Here is a 17,987-nt window from a genome sequence, read left to right as displayed (position 1 = left end):
AGTAATTAATTGTTTCAGTGGGGTCGGTGATGTCCTGTAAAGTCAATAACTACACTCGCAAAACTTATAAAACGGCATGTATGAAGCTCTTAACATCCTGTAGGTAACATATTTTGCAAAACAAACTCGTATCCTAGAAATATTCCATAACAGTTTTGAGTGAGGTTCGTGGGTGATAAATCGATCAAACAATTTGTACAAAACCCTACAGCAAGGTGTTAACTTCTCATTCCGCTTATCTTCATCGGAGACTTCAGAGCAAAAGAAGAGGTAAGTCAGAGTTTTTCATATCGACTGATTCGATGTATCCTTAAGCCAAAAATGGTCAGAAACGTTTAGGTTTTAAGGCCCAAACGAAAGGCGTTTGCTTCCATGTTAATTTTCACACCTTTACCGCTTGATCGAATCATAATTAGGCAAAAACCAATTCTGCAATGCTACACTTCCATATTTCTACACCACCCAACTTTCACCGTTCTCTACGCTGCCACAGTTCCATGCTTCCCTGCAAGACTTCTCCATTTGCATTTACCATACACACTTCTATATTGTAACAGTAACGCTTTCCTTTTTAAATAACCTGATGTCTTTTTCTAGTGGGTTTTCGAGCTTGCGAAAATCGTCAGTAGAATTAGCCAACAAAATAATGGGATAAAAAAATGGGGTAATAGCTTTCACGAGTAGCGTACAAAAACTAGCAAAATAGAAAACCTTTGCGGTCCAAATATTAGGAGTTTTTTTTTTTTTTTTTTTTTTTGGTCAATAACACATGTAATATAATGGTCTAGGTTTAATCTCGTCTAAGAGAACGAACAGACCTTTAAACATTAAACTCACGCCGGTCCATGTTTCTCGGTAGTTATTCGGGTAGTCATGAGATATTTCGCCATATTGTGCATTATCCTGACCACTGCGGTGAGCTTCACAATCGCCAATAAAAAGCGGAGATGTGAACGTCCTTTAGCGAGAGCCAAATCTTGTGAGTGTAAGCCCAAAAGCGCTGGCTTGCTGAAAATGTCTGGCGGAAAATTGGTCGTGTGTGATGGCAGTGGATGGAAGACGCTACAGTTTGCAACACCTCTCGGCTCGAGTTCGGACAATCCAGGACATTCCTGTAAACACATCTTGGACAACGATAAACAAGCAGCTGACGGTGTTTACTGGATCACCCTGACATGTAAGTTTGTGAGCGCTGATTAATATCATGCCTTTGCGCACTAGCTCATGTTTTTCAAGACTGAAAAAGGATCGATCTGCCGAGAAAAACCCTAGCAGAACTCGCTTGTGAACGTTTTTAAGTAACTGATATCAACGCAGGCAAGTAATAAAAATCAAACCAAATGTGCTACCAAATTCGCAGAACGTAAACTACCAGAAGAATTTAATGCACAGCAATCAGCTGAACTTGGGACTCTACAAAACAAATCTAGTCTTTTATTAATTGCTTTAATTAGGATTTTTTTTCAAGTCTACTTCTCCCAATTACTACAAACTGATCACTTAGTTTTCCTTTTTTTTCAAACAGACAAGAGAGAGGCATTTCCTGTGTACTGTGACATGGCAAACGGAGGTTAGATGAGAAAACTCTTTGCTGTTTTAAATTCTCTTCAAACAAATGTTTTTCTTCTTTTCCTACCGCATTATTTTGTTTTTGTATCAACCAGGCTGGACCATGGTGTTTAAGGCGGTATCTGGAGGCAAAGGAGTTGCGTATGAGAATTACAAGTCGGGTGAAACATACGCCGAGAACGAAATGGCCGCTCTTGACGTCACTAACCAGTATCCCAACGACTACAAGAACAGGATTGTTTTGAACTGGGGTCAATTCGGTGCTTCCGAGGTAAGCAAAATATAAACTAACGCATTGCTAAAGCACTTTTAATAGCTATAGGATGCAAAATTGAGGGCTGTGGCAGAAGCTAGAGCAATTTATAACTTATCTTAAAGTTCAGGAAAGCTTGGAGTTCCCTAGAGTTTTAATTTTCTTGTTGTGCTTGTTTTAGAACGGTTTTCATTTGAGTGCGTAAAATAGTTTGGTTTTTCCTTACTATGCTGCAAAAACTCGCACTACTTTGTTATGTGTCAGGTCAGATCAGATCAAAAGTAAAATCAGAGATAACCATCGGTCACTCCTCGTTAGCTTCATGTGTTTGCTTTGAGATTTGATTGGTTCAATAAATTGGCTCCTTGTGATTGGTCGGAGTAATTAATTTGGTTTTGGTTTTACGACACTCGATTGACTCTTTTTAAAAAGATGTGTGACATGATATCCGGTATTATTTTATCAGGCAAGAGTTGTCCTATATAAAGGAATCGAATCAGTTAAGGAACTGAAATTCAACGTCAAAGGATCAAACAACATGGACTGGTTCAAATTCGAGAGACTGACTGAATATCCCTGGACTGACATGGCAACCGCGCCACGTAACCTGTTCACTATCGAGGAAACCGCTTGGAAACGCAGCTTCTTCATCAACAGTGTATATGCTGGCTGCCCTGGCGATGTTGGCTGGATGTTGATCACTGGATTCCCCTGTGGCTGGGAGAAACACTTTGGTGAACACAGTGTCATATACAGTAAGGTGCCCGGTTGCACCAACTGGAATCATTACGGTAAGTAAAACAACACTGAGGAAAAACCTCCACACCGTTAACAACCAAATAGTACTGAAAAGGATTGGCAGGTTTGAAAAATTTCAAAGTACACGGCTATAACTCACGTGTTAACCCACGTGATTTTTCATTACGCGTCAATAGGCCAGCGCTCAAACGCAAAAGCTATAATTTTACTTCCAGTTTCCATTGCTGTAAGACTTGAAAAGTAGGGCCGGTGAAAAACTGCATTTTAAAATAGTTACAAAAACAAGAAGTTACTCATGCAGAGAGTAAATGAGTGCCCCCAAATACAAGCTAATGCATCTCTAGTGATGTTCTTTATATTTTGAGTACTAAGGGTTTTAGGTACTCATGCAGGGAGTAAATGAGTGCTGCCAAACACAAGCTAATGGGCATGCAAATAGTATCCCACTCGCGTTTAACGGTTTAACGATACATGTTTCCCTTGATTTATCAACGATTCTTTCTTAATTGGTGAGTTTGTATCGATCTCAAGACCCTTCTCCCAACTGCAACAAAAGAGAAAACGGAACTGAACTGGTCAACCTTCTTCCTAGCGGGATAATTCATCTGGAATATTTGTTTCATGGGCCATAACAAACTATTAAAGACATCAGTAATTGTGATTTCCCGCTAAAGTGCATCGTTTGCACCGTGCTTTGACCATAAAATAGTATTCCGTTTTTCATTGCAGGCAACGTAGACAAGGCAGATACCATGGTTATTTTCTTGCGTTAAGGTAACAACATGTTTTTTTGGAAAAATTCGCTGAAAGGAAAGCCAAAGTTAGAACGATTCTAACTGACAAAGAATCACAAAAATATACTCCACTGAATTGATATCAAAACATATTTCGGATCAGAAAACAGAATGGAGGAGGTTGAGAATCGCAGGCCGGCAGAGGGAGTAGTGGTGTATTTTATCGTTCTTTGTATTGCTTAAGGCTAGAGTGTTGTTTCATATGCAGTAGACTCAATACTACAATATGTTCTTGACTAATAAAAGAAGCGGAAAAAATTGGTAGGAGATCAACTGATGAAATCTCTGGGCCAAATCATGTCCTCAACACAGTAACTGGTGAAACTATTTTATCACATGAAGTAATTTCCTTCTTTTTTTTTTGATTTCAGAAACAGAACCACAGCTCACCTACACACCTGACGAGTGACCGGAGCAAAGGAAGCTGATGGGGCAGTAGATTTGATTTCGCCGGTTGTTAGATTTGGGATTTGGTATTGTTTATAAACCAAGATAAGGAAGGGATAGAGATCCGCTCTCTTCACTTACGCATGATAGTTATGTTCTGCAGTAATGAAATTAAAGTATTGGGGAAAATCTGGTGAACTACGTCCCATCTGCCTTTTAACATTTTAGTGGTCCATCTAAGATTTCAACAATTAACCGTTCTCCGTTAACACTTACAATAACTACAATCTTCCATGTTACCTAGTTGACATACTTCAGCCAACCAACACACAGTCAAGATTCTTTTAGTTTTACAGATTGCTCCAAAACATCCAAACATAACAACGGAATAGTGTGCTTCTTAAATGTCACTTCTCTATTTACAAATGTGCCACTTGATGAAACAATGCATATTTGTCTCGACAAGTTGTATTCTCTCCCTGAATGATCCTCCCCGATATGTTTTGCAGAATCTATCAGAGTTTGCCACCAAGTAGAGCCATTTTACATTTGATGGCCAATACTACGACCAGACTGATGGCGTAGCCATGTCACCTTAAGGCCCAGTTTTGGCTAACATTTTCATTTGCCACTTTGAGCAAAAATGGTTAATGAACGGCAAATTCTGTCCTTCACCTCGATGCAGTTATAGCGAGGACACAGTCATTCACCATGTTTAATTTGACACCCGGGTTTGACAGCAAAGGCATTGCTACTATGAGTTTTTACAGTATCTAAACAAGATTCCGTTTTTAGATATCCTTCTCTAAGCTGCCCCGACAACTCTTTCTTGACATCTGTCTACCGGATTAAGACATTCACAGGCCTCTACACTAAGTGGGATTTATCCACACCTTCCAAGTACAAAAGAATCTCATCCCCACGCTCACCTTTCGTTGCTTCTGAATTTGCTCCTCGCCATCTTAGCCGCAGCAGTCACATTAAATTTTCACAACTTTAAGGTGGCTCTGAACCCTACGGAGAGATTTTTTAAACTTTGCCAAAAGTTACGTCTTGTCATGCTTATTACAATTTAATGGCATAGAAAAAAATTTCACCGTGCCGCTGTTGAATCATAAGCCCTTAAAGCTGTAATGCAGGGTGTTTTTAGCACGTCATACTGTTGCTATGGTAAGCTGGGCAAGTTTTTAATACCAAGACTGTAGCAACAACTGATTTTTTTTGGTTAGAATGACCCATCTAAACCTAAGTCTTGGAAAGCACTGAAAACTGTTTTGAGCCACGTAAAAGATCTGAGAAAGCTTCTGCTGCAAATTGTTCCACTCAGCTCAACGTTAACGATGTTTTTAGCAGAGGTAAAAACAAGCCAAAAAACCCTGTTCTTTCAGTTCCCGTGTACTTAGGTCTTCAGAGCAACCATATCACGAAACGTGTGAAATCCTGTACATACAACTTCTACTCTTTAGTCAACCTCAAGATCATTTCCTCAGTTCCAGAACACACACCGCATCAAATCTCTCTTTCGTACAAAGATCGCCTGAGCCGCTCTCAGATGTCCAAACTAATCTACAAAGCCGGTTGCTGGGACTGTAGTGAATTTTACGGTGGCAAAAAATGAAGACTCCATGACAGAAAAACTGAAATGTTCCTTTGTTTCCACAGATTTTCCGAACTTGTTCCCTGCTTTACTAATTTACTCGCCCTTTACCTACCCAACACCCCTCCCAAAAGAATGCTAATTTAAGTATGACGAGATGGAGACCATCGATGGTCATCTATTAATAGCGGAGCTCTGGAGCACCATACCCATATAGGAAAGTAAAGGAAACCCATGCATTGATTTTCCCACGGTTATCATGACTAGCGGTGTTGCTCGTAGGCGCATACGCACGACGACCACAGCGGAGTCGCGCAAGATGGCGGCCATACTCCAGCTAAAAGGTTGACAGAGACATGTAGCCTTCGTTTACAGCGTACTTCTTTGATGTTGCATGGACATCCATGTTACGGTCAATTGACACCTGTCAAAACAAGGTATCCGCTGACCAGTATCATGTGACCATATCGGGGGTTCAAGTTTAGAGCTTATCGAGGTTAAGTGTTTTTTAAGTTGACCGCTGACCAAGTGTTGGTGTTCGGTTGGAACGCCTGCTCATGTCATGTTAATTTGATGTAAATAGTTGTTTGTAAGCCGGCTAAAGCTAACCAAGGACTAAAAGTTAACTTTTTCTTGTTTACAAAGGTTTTTCACTACTTTTGTTTTGTCTAGTTTGAGCCTTATTCAAACTCAAAACAGAGGGCCAAACAATATACAGAAAACCTCACCGCAAAGTTACAAAAGTCAAATCAAAATTCTCGCTTATCCATATCCTGGGTTAGCAACCCGGCCCAGGAGTTCCGCTCTTAGGTTTGGCGAAATCTATACATTATTTGAAACGGGCATTTCTTTAAGTAATATTTTTTAAAATGACTTTTTAGAAACTAAACTAGCTGTCTCGACTACAGTGGCGTGGGCTATTGTTGATTTTAGTTCGTGCTAACTTTGCTTTATATCGATTTTGTACGTCTTGCATATCTACAGCATAACTATCACCAAGTGAAAATGACTCGCTGATGTAGACCTCATGGTTTTAGTTTAGTCACCATGTTGAAAGTAAAGTATTTTTTGCATTATTAGTTTTTAATAAATTGTTTCATCTTACTCCTCTTGAGATATATTCTGAGAATCATTCTCAAATATACCGTAAAATTTCGGTTATAAGCTTCTCGGTTTATAACCCCCCACCCCTATCCCATCCTTCTTTTGGGCCAATCTACCTGTAAACAAAAAGTGGTCTGACCATGTGAAAAACACTTGTCACAACGTGACAACGGATCATTTTGACATTTTAGCGTCACCCAAAACTGCCTTTCATTGCAAATTAAAGAGACTCTTCCTTCAAAAGCTAAAGCCTTCTCTAACTGTCAAAGTCAGCAGTGAGAAGTTGTTGCGTTACTAGCTGTTACTTCTCAAGACGTATAGACAGGTTAATGCTAATTACTGCTGTAAATTTTTTTCTCAGTCTAAGCTCGAGACCTCTAATAACTACCATGTAAATAGTTTTTTTTCAAAAAATTGTAACGAACACTTTTAAAATGCATGCTGACTAGCATACGAAACCTCAAGCTCACTATAAAAGTGCGTTGGAGCTCATTGTTATTCACCGCTGTTTGTGCTATATTTTTAATCAAACTACGATGGCCTAAGAACAAGAGTTTACATTTCAGAGGAATTGTCAAGCTGTTATAGAATCTGTGACATCGGCCAATTAGTCCCCTATTAAGTTACTTTGGTCGGTTAGAAAACAAATCCAAAGTTTAGAAATTATGCAAACTCGATCGGGATGGGCCTTCTGTGCGCACATCTCAAAATATCAGCAAGATCACCTTCAAGTTAGCCTGGGTGATGCATGTTTCTAGGTCAATATATTATCTCTTGTCTAGGGTCATTTAAACTTTTGTGGTCTTAAATAACATTCACACCTAGTACTTCTTCGATTTGAAGGATTCATAAAGGCCCGGGGGGGTACTCCCAGAAAAATTGGGTGGGGGTGTGCGGCCCGCTTCACAAAACCCTTACCCTATTTATGACCAAAATCTGCGATATTCCCTACCCTATTTATGACCTGACCAAAAATTGGAAACCCTATTTATGACCTGACCCTTAAATCAAAACCCTGTTTCAGACATGCGTTATAATTAGTTCCCTAGTTCAGACCAATGTTAAATTACCGTAAACATAATTTGTGATTTTGTTTCGATGATGATGAAAAAGTGGCTTCTTACCCACATCAAGGCTGGAGAGCAAAAACCATACCCTATTTATGACCAAAATGGCCAAAATCAGCTAAAATTGGTACCGGCCCTATTTATGACCAAAACAGCTGAAAAACCATACCCTTTGGGGCCACACATACCTATATAGCCCATATAAGGGAGTACCCCCCCCCCCCGGGGCATAAAGGTAAGAAGTGAAAAAGTCAAAGGAAGCAAATTTAGTTACTTTGGCTATGATCAGTGATTTCTAAGAAACCAGGTTCGTTCAGTTCACTCGGAGCGCCACCAAACATGAATGTTACTGGGAGGGCACCAAACGACGATATTATAAGAAAATCGAAACTTATAGGGACCCTTACGAATTGCAATTGCCCGCCGTGACATTTTCGTATCGTATCATCCCGGATTCGATGGGTCACGTGGATAACCTCTTCAAGGCAAAGTAACGTGCAATGGAAAACCGGCTTTGTCCCACTAATGGAATTTTTGGATGCTAGTGGCATGTTTGAATCTTTAAACCATGAAATTGCCTGAAGTAGGCCAACGAGGTAAGAGGCAAATTGTAACTGTATGTGTTAATGAAGGACTACTGCTGGTTAGATCACTAAAATGTTAAAAATTAAGCATATCTGACGAATTTCACCACATTTTTCCCTTTATTTTATTTTCGTCACTGCAGAACATAACTATCAAGCGTAAGCGAAGAAAACGGACCTCTGTCCTTTCCTTATCTTGGTCTATAAGCAATACCGAACCCCAAATCTAACAACCCTGCCACTACAGCAAGCAAATTAAATCTACTGCCTCATCAGGTTCCTTTGTATGCTCCGGTCACTGGTAAGTTGTGCACGTGAGCTGTGGTTCTGTACTGGAATTAAAAAAAGAAGGAAATAACTTCGTGTGATAAATTAGTTTCCCCAGTTACTGTGTTGAGGACATGATTTGGCCCAGAGATTTCATCATTACCAATCAGTTGATCTGGTAACAATTTTTTTCCGATTCTGCTATTAGTCAAGAACATCTCTTAGTATTAAATCTGATACAAATGAAACATTACTCTAACATTAGTAAAAGTGTCCCATGGAACAATAAACTATACCATTACCTCCTCCCCCCGGCCTTCGATTCTAAACCTCCTCCATTCTGTTTCCTGATCCTAAATACGTTTTGATCTCAGTTCAGTCGAACATGTTTTTTGTGATTCTTCATCAATAAGAATCGCGATAACTTTTATACAAAAATACATGTTAGTTATTACCTTAACGCAAGAAAATAACCATGGTGTCTGCCTTGCCTATATTGTCTGCAATGCAAAACAAATTGCCATATTATGAGCCCATCACGGTGCAAACGATCCACTTTACTAGGTAATTACAATTACTGATCTTTTCAGTAGCTGTACTGTGGCCCATGAAACAAATATCCCAGATGAATTATGCCACCTGCAAGAAGTTTGATCGGTTCAATTTTCTTTTTTTTTTTTTTTCTTTTGGCCCTTGGACTTGGGAGAAGGGTCTTGAGATCGATACAAACTCGCCAATTAAGAAAGAACCGTTGATAACTCAATAGAAACATGTATTGTTAAACCGTTAAACGCTAGTAGGACTCTTGGCAGAAGTGCCAGTGACAAACACAGTTATTTCTCTTAAACCAGAGCTTAAGGTCTATACACCAAATGTGCATAGGCAAGTTGATAATTTTCCGGAGCTTATTATCCGAAGAATTCTGCGTACTGAAAAGGTTGACGCTGGGTTATAAAATTAGCTTCAAAATGAAATTATCTTAACATAACAAAACATAAAACAACGTTAACCAGTTCGGTTAACAATTGTGTCGAAAATCGATATCACGAAAACAAGCTGTACAGTAGGGGTTTTAAAATTAGAAAAAACAATTTTTCTTTTAGATGAGAGCTTAAAATACTATTTACCCATGCATGAGGGCCTTCCAGTTTTTGGTAACTTTTTCAAAACTATTTTTTCACATTACTCTTCAAATCGCATGGCAATCGAAGCCGGAAGTGAGCACTGACCTATTGATAAGTAAGGAAAAAATCACGTGGATTGCCACGTGAGCTATAGTCTGAGCTATACTTTTAAATTTTTCACGCTCGCCAATACTTTTACCACTTGGTTGTTGAACAGTGTGGACGTTTTTCCTCGATGTTGCTTTACTTACTGTAATGATTCCAGTTGGCGCGTCCGGTCAGCTTGCTGTATATGACAGCGTTTTGACCGAAGTGTTTCTCCCAGGCACAGGGCCATCCAGTGATCACCATCCAGCCAACATCGCCACCGCAGCCAGGATATACGCTGTTGATGATGAAGCTGCGTTTCCAAGGGGTATCTTCAATGGTGAAGAGGTTACGTGGCGCGGTTGCCATGTCAGTCCATGGATTTTCAGTCAGTCTCTCAAACTGAAACCAGTTCGTATTGTCTGATCCCTGGACGTTGAATTTCAGTTGTTTAACTGGATCATAACCCTTATATAGAACAACTCTTGCCTGATGAAATAATAAAGGATACCATGTCACACATCTTTTTGAAAAGAGTCCCTGCTGCAGAGCGCTATTAAACTGAGTGTCTTCAAACTAAAACCAAAGTAATCACTCTAGCCAGTCACAAGGGGACAACCCATTGAACCAATCAAATCTCAAAGCAAATACGGTACATGTACACGAAAAGCGCGGGAAACGTGTGCGAACGTCAGGATGATTGGTTTTTCTCATTGGATGAAAAAGTGGCGCGAGTTTCCTAAGCCAATCACGTCACGATAGCAATTCAAATCCAAACCCATTACGAATTGAAAACCACTCTAAAGCATGAAGTACTCGCAAAAAATATCATACGGCCCCATAACTTCCCTGAGCTTTAAACTTAGTTAAATATTAATCTAGCTTCTGCCGCAGTCCTTAACATCGCCTCCCTAAGTTCTTTAGCAATGCGTTAGTTTAGGGTTTGCTTACCTCAGACGCACCGAATTGACCCCAGTTCAAAACAATCCTGTTCTTGTAGTCTTTGAGATACTTGTTAGTGACGTCAAGAGCGGCCGTTTCGTTCTCGGCGTATGTTTCATCCGACTTGTAAGCTTCAAACGCAACTTGATTGGCTCCAGATACCGCCTTAAACACCATGGTCCAGCCTGGTTGATACAAAAACAAATGAATAATGCTGTGAGAAAAGAAGGAAAAAACATTTTTGAATAAATTTTAAAGTAGGAAAACATTTCTCATCTAACCTCCTTTAGCCATGTGACAGTACACTGGAAATGCTTGACCAATGAGTGCGCTAGAGTTTCTGCAGCTATTGTAAATGTTTACTCATGCTTGCCCTTTCTGCTTGATTTCTCTTGTTTTCCACATTTTTTTTTTTTTTACAGATTTTAACATATTACTGCGAACATTACTTCACTGTGATTGGCTGAGAGCCGAGGATAAAGTTATCGTTAATTCTTAATTTGCACATCAGTGAAAATTAACACGCGTTTTCGTGATTTCCCAGTAATATAATAAATGAGTAATCGTGTGAAGGCTCGAGCAATTAAGGAGTTATACCATTCGTGTTATCTGAAAATCATTTCAACTTGCACTCTCCTAAAGGCTTGTGTAATTTTGAGAAAATTTTCAAAAATCACTCGTACTGTAAATCTTTAATTGCACTCACATTTATGCAATTACCTATACTAATCACGCGTACCATTTGTTAATGTTTTTCTACCTAATAAAACTCAATTAAGCCTTACCTTATCCGAAAAATTCTGTTAAATATTTATCTTCAATTTTTTCAGAAAAACACAATGTAAAATGTTCAGCAATGCAAAATGTTCGACTATAACTAAAAAAACAGATCCACTAGTGCCGGAACATAAAATTATTTAAATTTGTTTTTTTTTTTTTTTTTTTTTTTCTTTTTTACAGAAATAAAAAAATCACAATGATCGCTGATTAAAGATCTGGCAGCCTTGAAAATGCCATTGAAAATTCGGCCAATTCTCACACGTTCCGTTCTTTTCAAAAAATCAATAGATTAAGCAAGAGCCCATCACTAGGAGTGTCCAACTCCCATACTAAGCCTATATCACGGCATTTTTACATACCGGTCTATTTTTGGCTTCTTTTCTCGTGAAATAAGTCAGCTCCGGTCTATATGAGCGCGCATCGGTAAGGGAGAAAATGTGGCTTTTCTTTTTTAATCTTCCGGTTAAAAATTAAGTCCGTGCTTGTGATTGGTCAGTGAGGTTCCTGCGGGGGTCTGAATTCGCGGTAAATTCCAACTAAAAATAGATTGGTCTGTGAAAACGCCTTGACAGGAATACGGGGTAGTTGGACGCTCCTAGTGATGGGCTCCTGATTAAAGAGCAATGCAAAGCTGATCTATAAAGTTAAAATTACCTTGATCGGCTTGTTTCAATGCATTTATTTGCTCCATGGTCAAAGCGACATCATAAATCCTCATGTCGCTAACTCGACCTTTAAAATACCGATGATCGCCTCCTTTTGCACCCATTCTGACGCTGTCTTGAGAACCAAGGGTTATTTTGGCTCCAATATTCAGCTGCAGGACTTGCAGGCCGTTTAACCAGAGCCTTGCAATACCACTATTATGATCGTAGGACGCACCAACATAATACCACTGGTTTAGCGGTAGAAGCTGACTACTAAGGAGATGGGGGGTGAAAGCGTAATTCCTGTGGTTAAAACGGCCGAACAGCTTACCCGCAACCATCCACATATGAACACCCCATTGACCACTTGTTTTGTAATTGAAGATTGGTCCTTCTAAATTTTGAGGATACACCCAACATAGCATTGTCATGGAATACTTTGCGTCTAGCCCTCCGTTGTTTGGGAACTCAATGTAACTGTCGGCTTTTCCTTCAAACTGATACGAGCCACCGGTTTTGCCATCCGGGCCAGCTTCCAGGTGAACACCCTTAGGGATACCCTGGGGTTGTCGATTCTTTATTTCCCGTGTTGCGTACCTGCTGTTCAAGGGATAGTGGGCGATAGGATCTGGAACATTGGCCGCTACAAGACGAATTGAACAAAAAAGAGTAACAAAAGATTTGGTTTACAAAATAAAGATACCAGGCTTAAATGCACCAAGTTTTTCATAGACAAGTAGCAGATTATCAACATTCGGCCAGGTAACCATGATATCGTAGCCCAATATCAGCTTAGAGCCTTGATATCGCAGGATTTCAGGACAATAGACAAGGCTTCTGAATGAATGAAGGAAGGAAGGAAGGAAGGAAGGAATGAATGAATGAATGAATGAGTGAATGAGTGAGTGAGTGAGTGAGTGAGTGAGTGAGTGAGTGAGTGAGTGAGTGAATGAATGAATGAGTGAATGAATGAATGAAAACTTTATTAACGTGTCAGTGCATTTAGCTATACATTAGCTAACTGGGGACACCCAACTGATTGGCTAATTGCCAATTTGGCTAATTGGGGACACCTAACTGATTGGCTAATTGCCAATTGCCACCTTCTGATTGGCTAATTGTAAATTTGGTTACGGTGAAGTATAAGAGTACCGCCACACACGCTTAGTAATAGCAGGCTCTTTCCATAAGTTTTCAAACTCGTTCTCAGTATCCTCTCTTTCACGTCTCTCTCTCTCGCTCCAGGGAACGGGAAGGAGAGGAAATTGTCATGGGAACGAGGGTAATATACTTTCGGATTAGGAAGCTTCCGTCTGATACTAACCTGCAGCACCCATGTCACAATAAACAGGAAAGGATTCTCTGTTGTCTGTTGAAAAAGGAAAAGAAAAAGAAGAATTCAAATCTGATATGCGCTGTAAAACAGAGGAAATTTTTGTATCGCCGTGAAACCGCTGACAATCTCGAAAAAATTCTGCGGATAAATAAAATAAAATAAATAAATTAAATAACTCTATCAACGTGTCAAAATTCTAGCTCACTGTAATACAGTAAGCCAATTGGGGACACCTATACTAATAAGAATTGTAAAATTCCAATCGTAAAAAGATATACGGGACATCGTTAATTACAGCATAAAAGACAACTATTTACAATTTTGGCTCATGAGTTAACCTATGCTAATCTGATTAAAATTCCAATCATATAAAATTGTTCCTAATGTACAAGGCAAGGTTAGTCAGAACATTAAAAAAAACAATTGGTACAATTTTCGCTGATGAGTTCGGTCAAGATCAGTGTTCTTAGCGGACTTTTAAACTTGTTAAGGGTGTCTGACTTTCTAAGGTCTTCACTCAGCTTTGCCCACATTTGTGACTTGATATAAGAAATCATTGATCTCAAGGTCAAAAACACGACTCTCCTGACTAAAGATTGACGCTGCTGGTTTGTAGAATTTGGTAGTTTATGAACCTTCTATATATTCCTAGGTTGACGAGCTTCTTTGTTCTCGTCACTCGATCACTCGCCTGTTATACCGTAAGGAGAAATAAGTTGTCGATCAATCTTTGAACATAACGAGAGCGTTTGGACTGGACTGGAGAAATTATACCGATTTGATACCACTGAGGGTAATCTTACACTACTAATATTATCTCAATTAACAGTGGCCGATCAGAAGGAGGGCTTGGTGGGCCTCTCATTCAAGAAAATTTTTAAGAAGGCTCTCACCTTATAAATTAAGGCCAGAAGGGCTGGAAAAAGTTTGCATTGGAAACCCCCCCCCCCCCCCCCCCTAATGAGTTAGAACGTACACTGATTTATGATCATATTAAAACTGTTTCTAGTGAGATTACTCTAAATTGGAGAAGTGACCACCCCCTTCCCCCACTCCTCGAAACAAAAACCAATGCAAGGAAAAAACAAAACACAAAATGTTTAAACAAGTAAAATCTGAATTATTTGTTATGGATATTACGGTTACTATCAACTTTTACAGAACCTACCACCCAATGTGATCCAGTAAAGACCATTAGCCGCTTGTTTTGCTGAGCGTGACCTGATGTCCTCGCATGAAAAACCCGGGTTATTTTTCGACCCGTACTCATACTGAAGTGCATTCCACCTGTTCCCATCACAAACCAGAACTTTCCCTTTATCGAACTTCAACTGGCCAGTACTCTTGGCCTGGCAATCGCAATTGTGCTGACCAATTTTGAATACGTTGTAGTATGTTTCAGCGTAGTCACATTGGCTCGGGTCATAAGCAGTCGTATAGCATAGTATGCTGGTCAATACGATGCTGAAAACAGAAGGATATCCCATGTTTAACCGGTAATATCTGCAGAGAAAATAAAGAGGCAAGCATGAATTATTCAATTCTTAATACGATATAGTTCTTTAAAGCCCAGGCCAAACGGACTTGCAAATAGACGCAAGTTTAAAACTTGAGTCTAATTGCGACTCACCACACCTTGTGTGCAATTGCGTCGACTTACGTTGACTTGCGATGAATTGCGCTCACTTTGGTGGAGATCAAATTTACATGCAAGTTGACGCAAGTTTTGCATCGTGTGGCTACCCAACCCAAGTCAACACAAGTTGAGTGACGTCCATTCGTTGTTATAGCAACCAATTAGCCAATGAAATATAGGTTATGTATGAGCTTGTATGCATTGAAATGGGTTTTCTACGACTTGCATGTACTAACGAGGAAACTTGCCAGTCCCTTGAGCCACCCAATGCAAGTCTTTAAGTGCACAAGTTCAACTTGCAGCTACTTGCGACCACTTGCGAGTGCGTTCGGCCAGGGCTTAAAGATCAGTTGTCACGTGCGTTTTTGCCCGGCAAAAAGGCTGATACACCAAGATGCATGAATACAGACCAAGAAAGTCTAACTTGTGGTCTACAGAACCAAAACAGTCACAACAATTACTTAAATATATTTAGAATGTCGGCATATTTCCTGGGGAGGGAAGTACTCCCTTATATGGGCTATACAGGTATATGCGGTCCCAAGGGCTAGGGTTTTCAGCCGTTTTGGTCATAAATAGGGTGTGGGTTTTGCACTCTAGTCTTGAACTGGGTATGTTTTTTAGAAAAAAAACTACTCTGGCAGATCATAAATAGAGTAGAGAAAATTGCAGACTTTGGTCATAAATAGGGTAAGAGTTTTGGGACGCGAGCCGCACCCCCCACCCAATTCTTCTGGGAGTACCCTTCTCCCGAAGGCATATTACAAGGATCATTTTACAGCCAAGGAGTCGTTAAGATAATTTTAATTAGTCCGTAGGCGAGTTATCGAACCGAAGGAAGATAAAGGAGATATGACCCACTATTTTGAGTCATATACCTAATGTATCAAGTTAATACTATCAACTTGAAAAACCTGATAGTTTGGTTCATTTACTACGTTTGGCTCTAAGGTCGAAAAACACCAAACAAGAAGAAAAAATTATACAAGGATAGTCATGGATTAGAAAGATTAAGACAGAGCGAAGGACAAAGTCGACAAAAAAAGCCAATTTTTTTCCGAAGGACACGTCCGTGACTAAATTTCCATTAAACCACCGAAAATTCAGTAAAGATAGACAAGATCATTTGCAAAAGAAAATGAAGAAACCTGCCTTTGGCTATCCTTTGAAAGCTTTTACCCTCTTAAAACTGTAAACCAAACGTTTAACATTGCAAAGAAAAGAACTTACAAACTTCCCCACGTCTAGCTGTCCTGCCGTGAGTTCTACTTCTCTTGAAGAGTTACCAAAGTGAACAGAAAAAGCGGCACACTCATTTTATTAAACGCGTTGTTTGCTAAAAAAAATTTCTTGTTAATTTATATTGTATATTCACCTTATAACTTTCTACTAAACTTTTATGAGTTTTTCTAACTTCTATTAGTTTTTAATTTTTTAATTTGCATTGAGTAAGCATTAATTTGTGTTTTATTTGTGTTTACAAAATTCAGTCGTGTAAAATAAACAGGGAATATTAAAGTTAAACTTTTATTGAGATACTGAAGCTGATCAGTGATTTCTATACGAAAAAACAAAATATCAATAAATATCTGGGCTTTAAAGGGCAAGCAGTCAATCTAACTCACTAACACCAGACATTCAACGTTAAAAGTTTATTGAGGATGCATCACCAGGTGACTGATTTAATGCAAATACAGTGTATACCCCAATAACAAAATCTGGGTCCTCGAAAATTACCACTTCTGACTGGTGCTACTCCAGAAACGGAAACTAAGAAAAAAAACACCCTTTAACTAGATGTGGCCAGAAAATATGTGTAAATTTATTCCTCATCTAATGCAGCAGTATGCCGTAACTAGTAAAGGGTACAGAATAAATAAGCTAAAACATTTTACAGTCATTTATTCAAGCTGTTTAAACAAAAAATAATAATCGTGAAAAAACCAGGGCGAACACGGAGACTGATCGACCTAGAATGACCTAGAATGACTTATATCTCCCGCTTCTTCTCCCGCCCAATAGTCAAATAGTTTGTACGACACCCCGCGAGCCTCTCCATCATACAATCAGAATAATTAATTTTCGACTTGTTCGTTGTTACTCAATCGTTAGAAATGACATTTTGTTTGGTTCCCCTGATATTCTAGACGTCCGAAAATTCAGGCAACATCGAAAAAACAACTCCTGACGCAACTCGTGACTAAAAATGGTGTCTAATGCACTTTTTGCGTTTGCTTTATGGGTGCAGTCTTGAGGCCCTGTTAGAGGGGGGAGGGGTTAATTTAGCCATTCCTTACCCCTAAAATTACCGAGACTGTTATCCCCAAAACTACTTATCTTTGAAATTTGCCAATAGGTGGCAATTTTAAAGTGTAAAACGACCCGTTTCTTAATAGATAACCTAATACTGCATAATTATACAAAAACTCTACAGTTTTATATGACGTTACCTTAAAATATTCTGCTCCCTGGTCAGCAGCTGACCGAATAAAAGAGCCTGGGAGCAAATCTTGGACTTCTGGAATTTGGACTGATAAATGACCCGTTACTGTTCGTTACCGGTCGCCGGTAATGTAAATCCTCGGCAAAAGTGACCAAACGTGTGACAATTGAGAAAGCAAAGCTATTTTTTTGTTATCCCTAAAACTATCTCAGTTATCCCTTATCCCTATAATTATTTAGTGAGTTATCCCTTATCCCTAAAATTATTTTGCCAGTTATCCCTTATCTCTATAAAACCGTTAACAGCGCCTCAGTCTTAAAAATAAGCTATAATATACAAGGTCGATTCATGCTACCGATTGTGATGCCAAGATATAATCGGGCTTAAAGCAACTTTTTTTTTTCCTTGAGCTCTGTTCACTTTTACAATAATATTATTAATAAAAGTGAAGAATGATCATCTCAGTAAATTTTCCAATTTAAGCAATTGGAAAGAAGAAGCCTGAAAAAATCAGGGCTTCAACGGGAAGCCCTGAGTTTTTTTCAGGCTTCTTCTTTCCAATTGCTTAAATTGGAAAATTTACTGCGATGATCATTCTTCACTTTCATCTA

The 17,987-nt window shown here is 39.2% G+C and overlaps 2 protein-coding genes across 2 annotated transcripts; one reads left to right on the top strand and one right to left on the bottom strand.

The window, feature by feature from the left end:
* The first annotated feature begins 73 nt into the window (after window positions 1–73).
* Window positions 74–3,960, top strand: LOC110056127 (uncharacterized). The gene is made up of 7 exons (XM_020762570.2): window positions 74–270; window positions 860–1,177; window positions 1,526–1,570; window positions 1,665–1,840; window positions 2,289–2,613; window positions 3,311–3,355; window positions 3,747–3,960. The coding sequence occupies exons 2-6, from the start codon at window positions 874–876 to the stop codon at window positions 3,352–3,354; spliced, it is 894 nt and encodes a 297-aa protein (XP_020618229.1). The 5' UTR covers window positions 74–270; window positions 860–873; the 3' UTR covers window position 3,355; window positions 3,747–3,960.
* Window positions 3,961–8,215: 4,255 nt separating this feature from the next.
* Window positions 8,216–16,233, bottom strand: LOC110056125 (uncharacterized). The gene is made up of 8 exons (XM_020762569.2): window positions 16,164–16,233; window positions 14,466–14,800; window positions 13,286–13,330; window positions 11,969–12,604; window positions 10,544–10,719; window positions 9,757–10,081; window positions 8,837–8,881; window positions 8,216–8,446 (listed from the first exon to the last, which is right to left on the bottom strand). Exons 2-7 carry the CDS (start codon window positions 14,782–14,784, stop codon window positions 8,838–8,840), a joined length of 1,545 nt encoding a protein of 514 aa, XP_020618228.1. The 5' UTR covers window positions 14,785–14,800; window positions 16,164–16,233; the 3' UTR covers window positions 8,216–8,446; window position 8,837.
* Between the last annotated feature and the right edge of the window lie 1,754 nt (window positions 16,234–17,987).

This window comes from Orbicella faveolata, unplaced genomic scaffold (assembly GCF_042242905.1).
Source record: "Orbicella faveolata isolate gen_17 unplaced genomic scaffold, um_ofav_v1 contig_24, whole genome shotgun sequence".
Classification (NCBI taxonomy): domain Eukaryota; kingdom Metazoa; phylum Cnidaria; class Anthozoa; order Scleractinia; family Merulinidae; genus Orbicella; species Orbicella faveolata.
The sequence above is the reverse complement of the archived record's forward strand: the minus strand, read 5'-3'. Positions and strand labels throughout refer to the sequence as shown.

Excerpts from the sequence above, each read along its gene's own strand:
- LOC110056127 (XM_020762570.2), top strand. The coding sequence starts at position 874 with ATGAGATATTTCGCCATATTGTGCATTATCCTGACCACTGCGGTGAGC. Across the intron at positions 1,178-1,525 it reads TTACTGGATCACCCTGACAT|ACAAGAGAGAGGCATTTCCT; the intron begins GTAAGTTTGTGA and ends TTTTTCAAACAG. Across the intron at positions 1,841-2,288 it reads GTCAATTCGGTGCTTCCGAG|GCAAGAGTTGTCCTATATAA; the intron begins GTAAGCAAAATA and ends TTATTTTATCAG.
- LOC110056125 (XM_020762569.2), bottom strand. The coding sequence starts at position 14,784 with ATGGGATATCCTTCTGTTTTCAGCATCGTATTGACCAGCATACTATGC. Across the intron at positions 12,605-13,285 it reads TTGTGACATGGGTGCTGCAG|CGGCCAATGTTCCAGATCCT; the intron begins GTTAGTATCAGA and ends TTCGTCTTGTAG. Across the intron at positions 8,882-9,756 it reads CGCCAACTGGAATCATTACA|ACAATATAGGCAAGGCAGAC; the intron begins GTAAGTAAAGCA and ends TTTGCATTGCAG.